Source organism: Phymastichus coffea, unplaced genomic scaffold, assembly GCF_024137745.1.
Source record: "Phymastichus coffea isolate CEN01 unplaced genomic scaffold, Cenicafe_Pcof_1.1 PCOF00053, whole genome shotgun sequence".
NCBI lineage: Eukaryota > Metazoa > Arthropoda > Insecta > Hymenoptera > Eulophidae > Phymastichus > Phymastichus coffea.
In genome coordinates, this window is record NW_026706864.1 from 228341 (window position 1) to 246972 (window position 18632).

Consider the following 18632-nt stretch of genomic DNA (forward strand, 5'->3'; position numbering starts at 1 on the left):
ATTGAATAAGGCCGACAGTTGTTCGGAATTTTTAAGCGGAACAAAAACCAAAAAGAAATAAAAAAATTACCATACAGTTGTGCTCACTTATCGTCATTCTAGCACTAACACAATGATTTACTATAACAATCCCGTAGCTTTGAGCTTCAATGTTTTACCCTTCCGCTCGTCCCTATAACTTTTGGGACATCCGATTCGCTTTCCGTGTTTTTTTTTCACGGGCTTCTACGGTGAAAGTCATAAGCTTCCGTTTCTTATCCCATCACGATGGGAGCTAATGCTGGGTAATCGCGACGTGGAATTGTATCTATTTTCCGCATTGGTGCTTTTTCTTTGCAGGAGATAAAAAAATTGAGAGCTGCCAAGTTAGTTTTGACTTTGTTCTTACAGCTGTGAAAAAGGAAGAAAACGAATTTGATAGAACTTCAGGCATGAACTTTATTCATCACTGTATACTTTTGAAAAAAAAATCATATATTTGTAAAAATATTCTACCGCTATCAAGATATTAGAAAAATTTGAAAACAAATTTCAATTTTAACGGTATTTGCCATTATATTTATTTTTAAATAAAGCTCCGAGAAACTTGAATTTTGTAAGCTGATCGTTCATGCATTGAAATCGTGTCGCAGCACAAAGAGATGTAAATCGCACGTCAAATATTGAAGAATATTGGTACACATTGTAAATCATATACTGTTGGTTCGTAATTATTCAGTCTAACTTTTCCATAGCTTTTGTTTTCAACGTGCAAATATCATTTATGCTTATTGGGATTTGTCGAGCCAACTGAGAAATTAGGCTTAATTATACAATTCTTTTTCTTTTTTTTTTTCTCAATTCCGCACGTATGTAATGTTAAAATTGATCGTCGATATTAAAAATACATGAGAGAAAGAGAATAAAGGAGGAAAATTGGCTGTGTCGTAAAAATTCGACGACGAACAAGAAAGTAAAGAGCAAGAGAGAATGGAGACAATGGCCTGATGGTTGGATGTTTAATGCCCGAAAGCTCGGATAGAAGGAAAGAAGATAAAAAAGAGAGAGAAGAGCGTATAAGAGAGAAGTTTAGCTACTGCTACGACGACACCTGATTGGCTGCCTACTTTTTTCGCTCATTTCTCCGAGCCCAAAAATACGCGCGCTGGTCCCTCTTCATCGTTCATTGTTCGACATGAACTAAGAATGGATTCGTACGCTGCAGGGAATTCGAACCGACAGGAATGATTCTTATGGGCGGATCTAGTTTTCCTTTTTTTTTCTCTTTTTTGTGGTTTTTTCAATATGTAAAACAGTGATTGGCTTATTTTTGTGGCAGCTCACATCTTTTTCATTCGTATATATAAAAAAAAACGAAGAAATGAAAAAAAATTAATAGTTCTTTGAACTGTTGCGAACATGACTTTATTTTAATAAACAATACATCCACTTCAGATTCAGTTCAGAACAATCTTTCAAGGTGTTTCAAATAAGAAAAAAAACATAACAACAACAAATAAAAAAAACATAAGTTCCATCAATAGCTTTAAATGTGACAAAAGAAAATACAGAATTTAAATGAGGAAACACTCACAACATGTATTAAAATTTAACGTAATATTTAATCTTAGAAGTCACTGTCTTATATTTGATCACTCAATTAAAGAACCATGAGATAATATACTATCTGAGAAAAAAATCGCGAAAAAACAAAAGAATATCGATCGTCGATAAAACAACAGTCGATTGACCAAAACATAGATCACGAAAATCCTCGTAGATAAATCATTAAATACAGATAGGAAGGACGATCGGGAAATCATCCGAGATTTTAGCAATAAATCAACAAACGCAAGCTTCCCTCTCGCACGTGCCTGAAGTCACGTGTTCTTGCGGGTTGCGTGTACATATTCGCACAGCTGGGCTTCATTTTCTCCCTCCCTCTCTCTCTTTCCCTTTCTCTCTTATCCTCTGTCTCTTTTTTCTTTCGCCGATGGTTCCGTGTAAACAAGTTTATCACCGCGTAAACCGGATTCGCGCGGGCGCACATACCGGCTTTTATATCGAAGCTGCTTTTTAGCCTTGGCAAAATGTCTCGTGATGGCGAATATTAATGTTTTTAATTTTCGCTAATTTTTCAATCGATTGACATTTTTGGTAACTGTGTAAGTTTTACCAGCGTGATCGTTTTCAATACTTTGGTGATTTTCAAATTTATTTCAATGTTATTTATTTGAAGAATGCTTTCGTGTAGATAAAGTGTTTGTTAGTCAAATTGGCACGTATATTTTTTAATGACATTTGTATTCTTTCGAAAATTACGTATTGTCGAGTTACTTCGCATTTCTACCTGTAATGAGCAGTCACAGGCCACATTAAAATATTGTTTGAAAAGTCAAGTCGAAATGGTAAGACTCTACGGTTACCTAAACGTTATTTATTTTTGTTTGAAGATTTCGTTTGCACAAAAATTATTTTGCAAAAGATTGACTTCACTTTTTGGAAATGTTTGTTTAAGAACATTTGTTAACCAAGAAGCAAAAAGTGAACTGATAAAATCGTTATAGCACAAATTTTCTTATATATATGCGTGATGCAGGTTCTCTCATTTTCAGCGAAAATGACTGCGTCCACTTAATTTTTATCTTAACGACTTATCTGAATTACGTTAAATCTTATCATTAAATTGTTGTATTCTAGCGTTATGAAACACATCCAAATGATGCGCATACTTACATTATTGAATAAAAAAGTGGATCAAAACTATCGAAGCAATTTGAAATTTCACTACAACGATAAGATACCCTTCAAGGTTAATTGAACGACGCGTCTTTATTAGGAGCATTCTATCTCATTTTTAAAATACCATGTTGCACTAGACTATTGTGAAGCATCTTCATATGCTGCATTTTTATTTACATACACTTCAACTCATTTATGTCATTGAAATGTTGATAAATTCTTACAATGCATTGATTGAATTAAATACTGCAACATCTATGTAATTCTCTTAGTTCATTTTCAAATTAATTTCATTACATAAAAGTAAGAATATCATTGCTACGTTAATGCTAGTTATCAAAAAAAATTAATAATATGTTCTTTGACAGTAATGATCAATCGATCTAAATAAATTCATTTCACGTTCTGCTCGATAATGTTACCATCTGATTGTTTGCGATAATCTCATAAAACGAGAAAAAATTACATACATTCATTAGTAGGTGTAGATACAATCGACTTACAATTGCTTACCACAGATATTTATAAAAATCACGTGTTCACCAATGTTTCGACTTTATTCTTTCCTGTTCGTTCAATTTAGTTATATGCGTCAATGTTATACAGCCAGTGATCGGTAAATCCACCCGCGAACAAGATCTTAAGCTTTTTGTTACTCAATTTTCCTTTCTGTCAAACGTCCGGCATTAGCGTAAAACCAATAGTGCCGTTCGAGAGTTGAAGGAAATAAGAAGATAATTGAAAATAGAGTGAATTTCCTATTGCGGGCGCTATGAAATCACCAAGAACCTATTTAAAAGTTGGTAATGAAACCAAGCAAGAGTTTGCACAGAGACTTTTTATGATAAAACGTTGTGATTCTTCGATGCATGAAATAAAAGTGAGATGCGCCGCATGGACATTTGTTAATCTCCAATAAAATTCATGAATCATAAATTTCAACGGAGACATTGGCAACTCAAATTAGTTTTCTACAATCATATTCCAGGGCCGAGGCATTACTAAAGTCTGCGTGAGGAGACGACGCGTTGATGCATATTCTTGTAGTTACAATTAATTTCGCAAATTTATTATCTGACTCAAAGAAGAAACCTCGTCACTCTCGTCATCATAATCCTATTCCTCTAACTTGGGCGCAGAGTAATGTAAGAAATTTCTGCATTCGCTATATTTGCCCGTAAGTTAATTGTTGTTTTCATTTTTACAATTTAAAATCGAATCAGAGCACGTGATTCGATATTATGCTCGTGACATTCCGCGTTTTGCATCCAACAGATTCATGATTCTAATTACAGCACGTATGTATACTTCGATCTGAACTCTGGACTCGCAAAAGATTGGATTGAAGTGCGATTTGATTGCTTTTATTGTTATTTCTTCGTTTTTTTTATTGTGGCTGATACAACATAGTTCGCTTCTTTTTGTCTTCGCTAGGGTTGATGCAAAAGTCGATAAATTCAGTTTTTATCCTATTCTAATATTATTGAAAAAATGTTTTTGGTTGAAATTTTCACAATTCACACCGTGTAATATGAAACTCGTACATACCTTATATTACGTACTGAAGCCTACGATAACCATTATACGAGTAGTTTTTCTTTTTAATCTAACGAAAATACTTTAAAATTGAAAATGACGCGCTAAAACTATCGTAAATTATGACTTTTCATTAAAAGTTCCGTTAACACGTTGTATTGTCTAACAAAATTGACTATGTTTTACATTTACTCCACACGATAAAGTTTTGAAGCATAAACTCTTACATAAGCCATTTGCAATTATTTTTCTACGCAACAAGTTTTAGAAAAGAAAGATGGAATTAAATATGTGAAAATCATGATTTCCGGTACATTGAAGTTATTATTTCTCTAAAAATTTATTTAAATCTTAAATTCAAATTCGTTTCAAAATGTTTAGCGTACGAAATTTTATGATTCATCAATTAACCTAATAAAAATATTCAGTTCTACGAAATTCATGGAGAATCCTCAGAGATTTCTCTTCGAGAAAATATCATCGAAATAGCAACCGCGTGAGTAACATTTAAGAGTCGAAGGAAGTAAGAAGCTAATTGAAAATAGTGCGTTGAATTTCTATGAAATTTTGTTAACAGTGGATTTCCATAAAATCTGCAAAAAAGAGAAAAAGGAAAGTAAGATATCCCGCCGTCAAAGTCACTGCAACGACCGTAAAATCTGGTCATGCGAAAAAAAATCGGTACGTGTGCTTTCGCATGCACTGAGAAGACGTTGGGTGGAGAACGCAAATAGCAGCATACGTACCCAGAAGTTAGCAGCAGCGCGAGCTTTCTTCGAAGTTTGACGGCAAACGGGAACAAGGTCGCGTGTGCGTGCGGCAGCGCGCACCCAGAGAGGTCGAAAACACACAGTGGAAAATTTTGGGATATTCCTCGCGGCGCCGTTGGCGCGTCGCTCAGCTGAGCGAGAGCAAGAGAGAGAGAGAGAGAAAGAGAGAGAGCGCACGTGTTTCATTGACCCGCTGGAGAACACATGGCCTTTGCACGTTTTGTCTTAAACTTCTCCCCCCTCTATCCTTACCGTGGTAAGTGTATACATAGCTACGCACGAAAGGGATTAGCTCTACGCGACAAATTCTTAGACAGCTATTATGTGACTAATGAGAACTGTAAGGAAAATGCCTCGGCTTTTACGATAGGAAAATTATTCCGCGTGCTCGGCTTGTCTCCGTTTGTTCTTTCCGCCTCGCGGCTGACAGGTCACGACGTTGTTTTCGAAAACAACAAATACAAATGCCTTTTTGTGATTAATTGACTATCCATTACAAATAGGCGCTCTCGTAAACAATGTTTTATTGAAATAGCCTCTCTCTCATTTTTTTAAAGATTCTTAACTGCACGGCATTGATAGAAAGATACGAAGGAAAAAATCCGAGCTCTTGAACATCAATAATGCTCCTTCAATGTATACATGTTATAATTTTCAAACTGCCCGTGAATTGTGATTTCATCGCGATCTTCCTTCTTGTCTCGTGTATTAAAAGATCAATATGTTTTCATATGCATTATACTAACCATGTCATTTCACGTAGAAAAAGTAGAAATTACCTCAGTTGTATTGGGGAAAAAAGGTAGTAATGAAAAATTCATCGTTTTTTTATCATCGGCAATGAGCTGTTTTCTCGAGATCTGCTAGATAAATATAGAGAAGAAAAAAAAATGCATTAATTTTCGAGAGCGTTCACATTCTATTGGTGTGACTTGTATTATGAATAATCACATTAGATTTAGCGATGTACCATGTGCATACGCGGTACGGCATTGACAAAAGAAAAAGATAATTATTACAAAAAGGAAAGATAATGTTGATCGTTGTTGATTCCGTTTTACAGTATAATTCACAATGTTGTAATATCACTAAGTGGTTCGTGAGATACATTTGAATAAAAAGCTAATAGAAATCATGAATTATTACAAATCGATAAGCTAATTCCTTGAATGTGTGCATTTAATGCCTGAAAAATAGTTGTTGGTACGTCTTCACTTTGCATGCATGATTAAGTAGTATTGCCGAGAATGTTCTTTAAGTAAATTTTATAGTTAACAAAACAACATTTTTTGACATTGTCTCTCTATCAGCTAGAAACTTTTACAAATGACATTAATCACTTAAATCAGTCAATTAATGATCGAATTTTTTGTTAGTCAAGAAAGTCACATTTGCGCAACGGTCATCCAATAATCGTCCTATATTCTTTTCATCTCACGAGAGCTTTAACTTATGTAATTTTTCAAGCTGCGAAGGTGAAGCTTCTTTCAAGTACATATAATCTGTATTCAAAATGTCATATGGAATCGACCACATCGAACAATGTTCTCACGCGAAAGTGTAATGCCATTGGTGTCATAAACATTATCTTATTTGCGCAAATAAAATAGTGTATTAATGAGGTTTCAGTAAATAAAATTTATATTACAATGAGAAAGAGACATTTGATTATATTTGAGAAGGATGAGATAAGAAGAATGCGCGCAATTTCAAAGTCGACAGATGAGCTAGTAAATAGATTTTACAGGTTGGCACAAGAAATTTTTTTCAAGTAAAATTTATGCCTTATTTAACTACATATCTTTTATAACTTTGCATAACTCACATTGTTATAAGTATGAAAGTGTTGCATAATCAAATAGAATTGAAAAAATTTATTAGAATTGACAAAACATCATTATAGAAATTATATTATTGCAATAGGTGACTGTAGTTATTTTGAAAAATTGTAAGCATTTTGTAGTTGCACTAACTCCTCAATTGCATCTTTCAATAATACCGACTGAGCTCAGGTTTAAACGTTAATTCAAGACTATTATCAAGCTTTTTAAACTTCAAATAAAACATTAAGATTTCGCGTAATGTCCAGAAACTAATGAATAATACTACCTAAACGTAAAATCGACTCATAATTTACTTAATAGAAAAAAAAAGATAGAGAACGTGCAAATCACCACGTATATATAGCCTGCCGATAGACAATATCGGCTTTCATTATTGTGATTTTTATTATAACATACGGAATGGAAAGGGCAGAATTAGCGATTGCAAGATCAAAGTCATGTTAGTCGTTTACACGGTTCACATGCACACGCACGCACTCTTGCTCACACAACAGACGAAAGATAAAAAATGAAACGAAGTTAGAGGCAAATCCCAATGACTCCTATGTGGGAATTTTGAGTGAAAAAGAGAGAGGAGAAGATAAAGAATCGTCAGAGAGAAAGATAGAGAGAGAAAATGAAGAAGCGATAAGAACAGACTGCGTCAAATCATCCAAGAGCTTCTTTCCGCTCCTCTCTCTCTCTCTCTCTCTCTCTTGCTCGTTTCCACCACCACCCTCGTGAGAGTATAGCTTGTTTGGTCGTTAACATAATATAGCCGAGCCGGCTGTGCGCTGCCAAGTTAGTCAGTTGTCGGCACTTCTCCGGACCGATCGCCTCTACCGTCTCCGGGTCTCGCTCGCTCTCGTTCGGGGTTATTATACTTCGAATACTTGTGTGTGTGCGCGCACTTTCGAAAGCGATTCGGAGCCATTTCTGTGTAATCCTGCATTTCGTCTGTTTTTCTGACATTTCTGTATAGAGTGAGTTTTTATTTTCTATTTTTTTACTCCATTGCCATTTTTCGATTGTCATTCTCTTTTTTGTGCTATTATTTTTGGAAGCTAAAAAGAGAAAAGAGTTGTAGTTATTGTTTCACGATCGCTGTGAGAAGAATTTTTAATTGTAATTTTGTGAAATTGAGAAATTAAATTGAGAAAATAATACGCGTGTACAATGTAAATTACTAATAATTTTCAACTATTTTACTGAGAGTAATAAACATTGTATTTCAACTATTGTACTCGTTTAACTTAATAAATTTTTTAGTTTTGTAAAGACGTGAATATAAGAAAATTTAAGGAAAAAACTTCAAAAAATACCACTCAATTATTTCACAATACTTTCTTGTAATGGTACTTATTGGATCACACGTAACACCTCAATTGGAATTTACTATGTCAATTTCATTTTCTGTTTATTTACAATAACTGTATATCCGCTGAAAACAGTATCAGCGAGCCCCTCTGTATAATGATACCTGAATGATTGCTCATTAACATAACTGGTTTTCATTCGCATATTTCTATTTTTTTTTTTTTTTTTGGAATACGTATATTATCATTTGACAAAGTTGAATCAGAGCATACAATGACATGATGTATGCAGTAGCAAACTTATGCAAGTGGCTTCATGAAATATTTACTCATTAGGCAATCACGTGCTTATTGTCGCCATCGCCGCACCGATTCTACACTAACTTGGGTGAAAGTTCGTGAAACTAACGCCGAGATTGAATATTTTGAGAATACTGTTAAAAAATCGTAAAAGAGAGTTCTTTCTATCATTCTCAGTTAGAAAAATTTGGTATTCAAAATTTAAAATATTCTGTAAAAAGAATTTTTGTATAATTGCCGAAAGGTAAATTCAGCTTTAAGAAATCATTAGTGAATAACCAACGAAAATTTTGTTTGTCCACAGCTTCACCAGTTTCATCCTACCTCAATATGGCAATGGAATCATCGTCTCTGGTAGTTGATTATCTGATATTCATCGCGTTCATCGCTGTGTCCTTTGTGATCCCACTATGGGGTAAATTTCGTGCGCGCAAAAAGCAAGAAACCAAAGCCGACTACGTGTTTGCCGCGGGTTCAAGTGTCTCCATAGGGGCTATGATGTTGTCGATAGCACGTGGTACACTTGGAGTCAGATCGTTCCTTGGCTATCCGTCGGAACTCTACTATCGTGGTAGTGCCATGTGGGAAACACTATGGGGTATGCTGCTCGCTTATCCTATTGTCTGTTTCGTTTTTGTGCCGGTCTACTACAGCCTTGGCATCACTTCTATCTACCAGTATCTCGACATGAGGTGAGGCATTGTGCTAAACATGTGCATGCGCGAGTGACTGTCTCAAGTGCCAAAATTAGAAGTATCTATATGTGCTGTGCTGACTTTCGAAAAAGCTGTTAATGACAAAGCACCATCTGTAACTCTGTAACAAAAAATTTGTTACTTATAAAAACTCTTTCTTTACTTCATATACAGCGAAATATTGCTGTAAAAAATCCATCCTTGAAGTGTTCATTGTTTTGAAGATTCTTTCTTTACTTCATACATAAAATACTTTCATTAGCATTGAGTTGTTAAAGCAGCAAAAAATCATAGTTACAATGTTTATCGCATAGAACAGAAAAAAATAGAATAAAAACAAAGCCTCTCTACTCGTCCGTGAAGCAGATAGGGCGGCTATCATAGTACTTCATTCCACTTTCATTTTTCTATATCACCCGTTCATGGCAGTTCAGTTCTTTGATCTCTCTACTATTCTGACCTTCTTTTTCTATTCTCACATATAGAGAAAAATGATTCGTTGAATTTTTTATAGATGGAGGCTTGGTTATATTCAATGATTTTAATGACACTTTGTAATGAAATGTTAATTGTAAAAGCTCACTAGTATGCACGTTCATATCGTGACATGTTAGATTTATTTTTAGATGGATAATTTACCATTCATCACCGCAGTTCATTTTAGTTTCATAACTTGCGTCATACAATGTAAAAATTTTGAACATATTTTCACGCCTAAAATTATATGGCAAAGATACTCTTTTTATTATCGGGACAGTGCAAAAACATTTTTTCTGAATAAGATAATAATGATTCATTTCTCGAAACTTGGTTTTAGAGATGTATCGTTGTAGACAGCAATAATTTGTTAAAACAATTATTAATGTCAAAAATATGAAAGTTTTGATATGAACAGTGATAAAAAGAACTATTCAAATATTTTCAACAATACGACTTTGACAGTCTTTTATCATTCAATTTTTTTCAAAGGAATTTGTTGAATCTTCTGATTTTCACGTTCGCTCTCGGAGTTTCCCTTTTTCTTATATGATTTCTCTTATTTGCCTTTTTCTACTTTTAGACTTTTTTATGTTTCGTAAATTTGTATTTTCTCTGCGTTATCTCAATTTTGTATTTTATTCTTTTATCATACGCTCGTTGCTGGAGTAAATATTGTGTCTTTAATGTACTCGCAGAAAACAAATTCCGTAAAGCATGTACATCTCTCGAAGTCGAGAAAAAATTATTTCGCGACGAAGAGAAAATAACGCACGTCGAGTTTCTAAATATTTGCTTTAAAAACATTTTTTATCAAAACTTGATGAAAAATTGGTTTTTCCTTCAATCATGCCATTACTTGAATCACGTAAGAACTTTTGTTTTGCTATGTATGACTCATTTGGCCGTGCACGATTTTCATAGTTTAATTACCTTGAGCAATCCATTTGTAATCAAGCATTTTGAAAAGCACAGAAAATATGAATGTTAAATTACGTTTATTTTTACAACTGTATAATGAAGGGTTGGGTTATAAACAGTTAATTCGTTTAAATTTATTTATACGTACAGTATAAAATACGTATAGTTTACATAATGATACATTCAGTTTTGAAAATTATTCAACGAAATGTAGATATTTATTAGAAGTTTCTTTTTCTACCTATAACATAATATTTATGGTTTCTTGTTTTATTGGAATTCACATAAGTTTTGTTTTATATTTTGATACTTTATCATCAAGTTCGTCAATAAAAGAATTAACAGACGTTTAAAAAAACAGTATCGCAGTTACTAAGCAAGCCTACTTTTGATAATCGTATCATGAGTTTTGCAACGTGTTTCGCACATGCTCCCGTTGTTATTCTAAAAAATAACATTCGCAGTACTTCAAGATAACAAAGTACAACTTGTGGCTTAAAAGTGCTTTATAATTGTCATAAGTGCATTCCACTTGCAATGTATAGCTGTTAAAAATCGAATGTATCTACAGAAGCACTACATTGATACAGCTTTTTTATTCCAGATAACGTTGAAATTTGGAGCTTTCATAGATTTCAAACAACTGATTTACTTCATTCATTTTTTATGATGCTTTGCATCACTTTTGATTATATGCAAATCTACAATTAAACTTTGTCGTTATTCAAAAATGTGATTTGCTAGTTTTGTGGAAAAGAATTCGTTAAGCTTTCGTGAGCATTGTTTTTCCTCGCATGTCAACGTTGCTAAAAACTATCTATTTTTAGAATTACATTACAAGTTAGTTTTGATTTTTCACTTTTATTTATTATCAGAAGTTATATTTAGTTGGTTGAATTAATGAATGCAAATTCTACAGAAAACCGCTATAAATTATTTAAATTTCACTTAAAATTTATTTTATTTTTCAGGTTCAAATCGAAACTAGTACGATGCCTCGCAAGTTTCTCTTACGTTATCAGGAGTCTGTTAAACGTCTCGGTAACGGTGTTTACGCCTTGCGTCGCTTTGAAAACTGTGATTGGTCTACCTTATTGGGCCAGTATTTGCGGTATCACTGCTATATCAGTTGTCTTTACTTTAATGGTAAATTATCCGATAACATCTAAATAATCAAGATGTTACAATATCACCTTGAGTATAGTTATTCTAATTTTCTTATTTTTTTATGCAGGGAGGATTAAAAGCTGCTATTCTTTCTGATGTCATACAAGGCTTAACTATGATTGGGGTTTCAATTGTAATAATGATTCACGGAACCGTCGACGCTGGTGGTTTCGATAAAGTCGTAAACATCACTAATACAAGAGGTCGTCTGGACTTTTTCAAGTAAGTATTTACATATCTATGCTTCTTCAACCAGCAAGCTTTTAATTAGCACGGCATATTCGTAACATTTTTTTTTCTCTTCTTTTTAGTTTTGACATGGACCCAACGATTCGAGTAACTACGATATCAGCCATTGTGGGTCAACTTTTTATGAGTCTCTCCATCTTGGGTTGCCAGCAGAACTTTGTTCAACGCTACTGCAGCATGAGTAGTCGTTCGAAAGTCGTCAAGTACGTATTTATCTATTAATTTTTCGTTAGCAATTATTATGACCTCTGAATTGTTCAGCCAAATAAAACCAACGTATTATTTTTTGTAGAACGATGATGATGAATATCCCCGTAATCACCGTATTGTTCTCGTTATCATGGGTAGTGGGTATGGTAATCTTCGCCAACTATGCCGACTGTGATCCAAAGACTCTTGGCTACACCAACAAGTACGATGAGATAGTACCATTTTACGTGGAGGACAAATTTGTGTATCTTCCTGGATTATTGGGTTTAGTCATGGCGACACTTTTCAACAGCTCTCTTACCATTACAGTGTCGATTCTAAATTCACTGGCTACCGTTACTTTTGAAGATTTCCTCAGTCAAATTCCAGCACTCAGAAACCTAAAAGATACCCAGCAATTGAAAATAATCAAGTCTCTATCAGTGTTCTATGGTTTTCTCGTCATTGGTGTCAGTTTCCTTGTAGGTATGTTATCTGGTGTAATCGAGTCGTCGATGTTAATGACTTCGGCCACTTCTGGTCCTCTCCTCGGTGTTTTTGTGCTAGCGATGTTGGTACCTTGCGCAAATTGGAAGGGTGCAGCTGCTGGTATGATTTTCAGCCACGTGACTACTCTTTGGTTGACTTTTGGACGCCTTAGTTTAGATATTCCCGTTGATGAACTACCGTTGTCTATCGATGGTTGTCAAAATGATACTTTCTCGTCGCATCTTATGAAACCAAAAGACAGTGTTATTTCTGTACAATATTCAATGGCTACCAAAAACACACTGTTCGAAGATGAAACTCCCGACGGTATCTTAGATAATGTCTATGGCATAACTTATATGTATTATGCTCTGATTGGTAGTATTTCTACCGTCTTGGTTGGGAGTATTGTCAGTTTGTTGACTGCTGACTCGAAAGGAGACGCTTATGAAGAACATCTCCTTCATCCTATGGTGCTGAAGTTATCCAAGTGGATGCCAGGAAAACCTCGATTGTATGCCACGAGTTCACGTTTCAATGATAACAACAACACCGTTAACGGTACGGGACAGACAAGTCTTAATGATGTATCTGATATAAAGAAAATGGAACAGAAAATTCAAATGGACAACGGTTACATTGAGAAACTCGACGCCCTTAAGAAGGTTACCCTCGAGGTTACGAATGAAGTGAATAAGGGTACCAAACTTTAAAATGGAGATTCGGCTTACCCAGACTGATAAGCAAGTAATGATGATCTTTTTGGTGCTTCGCACGAGTGTGTTTGTATGAGTGTGCATAACGAAGAATGATTTGGTTGTTTTTTAGTCATGACGGTAGTGTTAGTAGTGCACGACTAAGCAGTATTTGACGCGCTGAGTTGCGATACTCAAGTGTATAATGATGAACTCGATGGGAGACTGAGGTGGAAGGATTATTTGTTTTTTTTTTTCGTTGTTTTTTATAATTATCTCGATCGAAATCTTCAGTTCCTTCATTCAAAGTGATTGCGAACTCGCTCAACTTGGATTGCACATTTTATTAAGTTTTCGCTATATTAGTGTTTTAGTTTCGTAGATGATTTTTTATACTTAGTTTATTAGGTTTGTCTTGATTAGTGTAGTATATAAATTTATTATTTATTCTAGATTATTTTCTTTTAATGTGCATTCTAAGGTGAACGCATCCGACAAAATCTTTTACAAGTGCTTAGAATTTTAATGTTAAAGATTACATCGAATGGAATAAAAGAAAAAGCAAGAAAATTAGTTTATGTATCTTCAATATTGTTCGTTGTTTTCTAGTTGGTACAGATACAGAAGATCTGATTTCGATCAATTATTTTTTTATTGCAACTTATATATTCGTAGTTTGATTTTACAGTGATCTTATACGTTCATACATACATTATACTGATAACAAGGAAAATTTATTGCACTTAATATTAAAGATAATATTGATTAATTGATTTTCCTCCCTATACATAGGGAAGGAAAAAAATTAGCAACATTACTTTAACAACATTTCGTTGTATTTTTTTCAATTTCAAATTACAATTTTTTTTTCTGACTCACCAGCAGTATATTAACATCTTTTAAAAGACTCTTTTGAGAGAAACTCACATGTGTAAAAGAGAAACGAAGAGAAGTTAAAAAAATGTTGAGCCTTCAACGCGTATATACGAGTAAATTTCCAGTGTTAAAAATCCAAATACAAGTAGAAATACTTTTTCTCTTCTCACGTTTTCCTTCTCTTGAGTTTTAAGTCTAGATATATACCTTCCGTCGACGGTAGATGTAACAAAAGGGAGAGAATGAAATGGAAACAAGACGAAGATAAGATATGCCGTAAAGGGAAGACGAAGATAGTGACGTCATGCGGATAAACACATCCGTCCCTTGTACCTGCGAAGATGAGCGCGGCCACTTTTCTGAAGAAGGACACTTCCTTTTTTACCTCTTTGCCTTCTCTACTCGTGTATTATAGGCCACCCTAAAGACACTTTTAAGTATTTATTTCTTTTCGTCTTTCTCTCCCCTTTTTTCTATCGGAAAAACTAGCTTTTACTTCACACTTAAATGTCTTTCATGGGAGGAGAAAGTACTTATATTATGTGCAATTTACAGTTTATTCTGGAATGTTTTCATGGTTTTTACATAGTATTTTGATTTTAAATATCGTATGCGCAATTTAAAAATGTTTGAAATGGCCAAAGTATTTTTAAATAATATAAGTACTTGAAATAGTCATCTAAATCATTTGAAATATCAGCTTTGAGCATGAAAAATTATATTGCATTTAAATGCGTATAAAAAAGAAAATATTTTGAAATCTATTTAAATTTGTTAAATTGAAATTTGAATATACTAAAGATTTCTTTAGTATGTTTAAATTTATCGTAATTAAAGTTCATATAAATACACGATCGATAAAGATATTCCGTTGAGAGAAAGATATTGCAGTGATGTTGAAAAAAATGAGCTAATACTTTTGAGAAAAATTTACTGTTTTATAAACCCTAACTACGTTTCGAAAAAACAAGTTTTCGATTACTAGTGGGTTTAATATATATTTGAATATTTGTAATATAAGAAATTGTATAGTATCTTAAATACTAAACTTTGTAAGTTATATAAATATATTGACACGGCATGTAATATGTATATTTATGTGCGAAAAATATTTTACTCAAAACGTTTGTAATATACGAATAATGCAGGCGATATTATAGCTAGTAACTAAATGATGTATTTTTTTAATAAGTCTTGCCATATGCATTATTTTTGGAGAATATACATGTATAAATTAGACTCGAGAGCTCTGTTGATCTTACATTAGTTGACGATGTTAATATGTAATTATTGATTAGTGAGTAATTAGAAGATTAGCATTTTCGGTTAATAAATCGATATAAGCGTGCGAGTGACAGCTGTTCTCATGCACTTGCTATATTATCACTTAAGTTTGTTATAAACGATATTGCATTGTCGATCGGTCAGATCGAGCAGAAACTAGCAGTAAATACACTGTACAATATACTCATGTACGATGTACATGATCAGATTGAAATACACTTTTTTTAAATAGTAATTTTCTTCTTTCATTTCTTATCCTATTTTCCGTGAATTTATCTATTTTCAAATAATTATTTCGGTATCGGAATATGCTTTTTCGTGATTTATAAATTTTAATTGCTTGCCATATGACCTGTTGAAAAAAAATTAGAAAATTTGCATGACACGTATAAATCTATCAAGCAAAGAAAATACTTGCCGTTAGCCCTGCATATATACCATGGTATTATATTTCGCGATTGAAAGGCTCAGAGCGAAAAGAACAGAGCTTGCACTGTTTACGCACAAAAATGGAACTCGTGAAAAATACTCCTAGGCCACGTTGGTAGAGTGAATAAATATTCAGCAATACAAAATGTTACGTGAGGGTGCTTTTGCACGCTCTAATATTAGATTTTCATGAGCGCTCAATGTTTGGTTTTTTGGGTTCATCTGGAAACAATTGATGCATACATAAAATAATCTAATAAAGATGAGCTTATTTTTAAATATAAAAACAATTCGATCACAAAATATTTTTCTCAATTTCAATAAAACTTAATGAATGCCTTTTTGACAATTTAATATATTCCGCTAGAAGAAAGTAGCAATTAATATTTACATAGTTATAGCTTGTTTTTTTCCATTGACATTTTTGCAAACTATAAGTAATTAAATATTCCTGACTGAAGTTTTGATAATTAATTCGATAAATATGGAAATTTTGAATCAATATTGAATCTATTTTGAAACATTTTTAGTTTTTAAGTATAAGATAACAACATGTGTGCACCAACGACATTTAAAAAAAAAATAATTATACACCTTGATCATAAACAAAGCCAAAGCTATACCCACGAATTACATCAAAATTCAAATACATTAATCACTGTCACGCATAGAATGAACATTAATCGCGTTCGCACTAAATATCTGAATAAGCATTATAGTCTTGAACCGTATATCCCTTTAACAGCTGAAGGTCTAACTACTAATTTCCTAAAGGCTATCGTTTCTATATCAATCTATATATAAACATACAAAATACAAAACATATAGGTATATGCATTTACATTGACGCCTGCAGTCATCGCTATACTCCGGACAGACAGGTTGCGCGTGTTCATTATCGGCTGCTGCACTCTGTGCACGATACTGGAATTATCCGTGGGTTATCTTTGCTCGTTCTCGGAGAAATTGAGCGAGCCAAGCTTACACTAGAGCGAGCGATAGTACAAGCGATCCAGTAAGCCTTGGATACGATGCACAAATGTCCTATAAGAAGCAAATATAATTATTTAGTTAATTATCTTGATGTTCATATGAGTCTTTATATGCAACTTCGTGAAAGATATTTATTAGAGTGGATAATATAAAGTATATGATTTACCTTGATCATTTTAATGATTGATTTGAATATGTTTCGACATATACAGTGATCTTGAACGTAATTTTAAAATTTGAAATTTTAATCAGATGTTATACTTGAAAACTAAATTCTTTATTTCAAGATCACTAATTATAATATTGCCCAAATCAAGTTTAAAACGGTTTTCGTCTTAAAATACTATGTAGCCATGCAAAAGTATATAGTAATACATAAAATGTGGCAACTAGAACAAATTATAATTTAATCGCACATAGAGATATTTCACCTGTAAAATAAAATTCTTAAATATTTAAAATGCAGTCTGTCCATAGTTTACGCGGAATGAACGTTCGCACAAAAGTCAATGGAAACTCGCGTAAAAACTGCAATCCCAAATAAAGCGGCGGCGGGTACCTGCTATATGAACGACAAACGAGTGAGAGAAATGAACTGCATATGTTTACCTTTGACGGAGAGCCTGTGTGGGTGCATGCGCGTGTGCATGCATGTGTGTGTGTGTGTACCGTGGGGATGACACGATATATAGCAGGCGTCGGACGAACAAAAGGGTCAAAATGATAACTGCAGAAGTGGCTATGTTTAATGTCAGACATTCGCGCATTTGTAAGTGCACTATCCACAAAGCGAATTTAGAACTCCAGCATATTTGAATGTAGGATATAAACGCATATCAATTATTATTACTAGTGATGTCTAGCGCGTTTCGGGTGTTCATTTTTTTCGATTTTTTTCGCATCTATTTTAATACACGAATGTAGATCACAACTTTTATTGGTTAAATTGAAAATTCGAAAATTTAACACGTATTAAATATTCCTATGATTTGATGTGAGATATAGCCGACGTTATAATTTATTGATAAATAAATATGCAATTATGTTAGATGATCAGGATTTTTCAGTGTTACCAATGAAGTCTTACGTTTTTATCAGCCGAAGTTCTGTGTTAAAAAATCATTTAAAAGTTTCAATAAACACGATAAAAAATGTGATATAAGATATAAAAACATAGTTTTTTATACTCGTATAATTGAATTCTTCACGATATCAATAACAAAATTCGATGTAGACGTTTCACGGTTGTAATTAGTGCATTCTTCAAAAAATTTTAAAATATGTTATATAACTTAATACGGCCGAAATCCCTGTACAATATTTTATCCTGATAATCTATCGCTCTATATTTTTTATTGCCTTCTCTGCTTATTTGAAACGAAACATTCGCACAGAGAAGTTTTTTTTATTGCTTTATTTATAGTCGCATCGACAACTGGGCCATTAGCGACTTATAAAAATTTACATGGTTTTGCACAATATGTTATATAGTGTAAATTGTGATAAATACATTATTTTACATAGGATAAAAAAGTATTACAATATGAGAAATTTTAATTTTGCCCATGAGTTTTATGTCTTTTATAAATTTAATCACTTTGCAGAACACTTGTGGATCATTGAGTATATGATATTAGGAAAGAGATTGTTTTTTCTTCTTTCATCATTAAAAGAAGGACATTTTGTCAGAATGTGTGGAACT

At 33.3% G+C, this 18632-nt stretch overlaps 1 protein-coding gene across 8 annotated transcripts in view; it reads left to right on the plus strand.

The window, feature by feature from the left end:
- Window positions 1–15736, plus strand: part of LOC131665592 (sodium-coupled monocarboxylate transporter 1) — a 42126-nt gene extending 26390 nt beyond the window's left edge. For 5 of the 8 annotated variants that reach the window (XM_058937589.1, XM_058937585.1, XM_058937587.1 and 2 more), the window contains exons 2-6: window positions 8771–9158; window positions 11531–11705; window positions 11794–11948; window positions 12038–12178; window positions 12268–15736. In XM_058937589.1, the coding sequence (XP_058793572.1) occupies window positions 8797–9158; window positions 11531–11705; window positions 11794–11948; window positions 12038–12178; window positions 12268–13366 (1932 nt within the window). In that variant the 5' untranslated portion in view covers window positions 8771–8796 and the 3' untranslated portion in view covers window positions 13367–15736. Of the gene's footprint in view, window positions 1–5200; window positions 5284–7669; window positions 7834–8770; window positions 9159–11530; window positions 11706–11793; window positions 11949–12037; window positions 12179–12267 lie in introns of those variants that run through there. The other 3 variants (XM_058937586.1, XM_058937588.1, XM_058937592.1) reach the window with 3 other exon arrangements.
- The last annotated feature ends 2896 nt before the right edge of the window (window positions 15737–18632 follow it).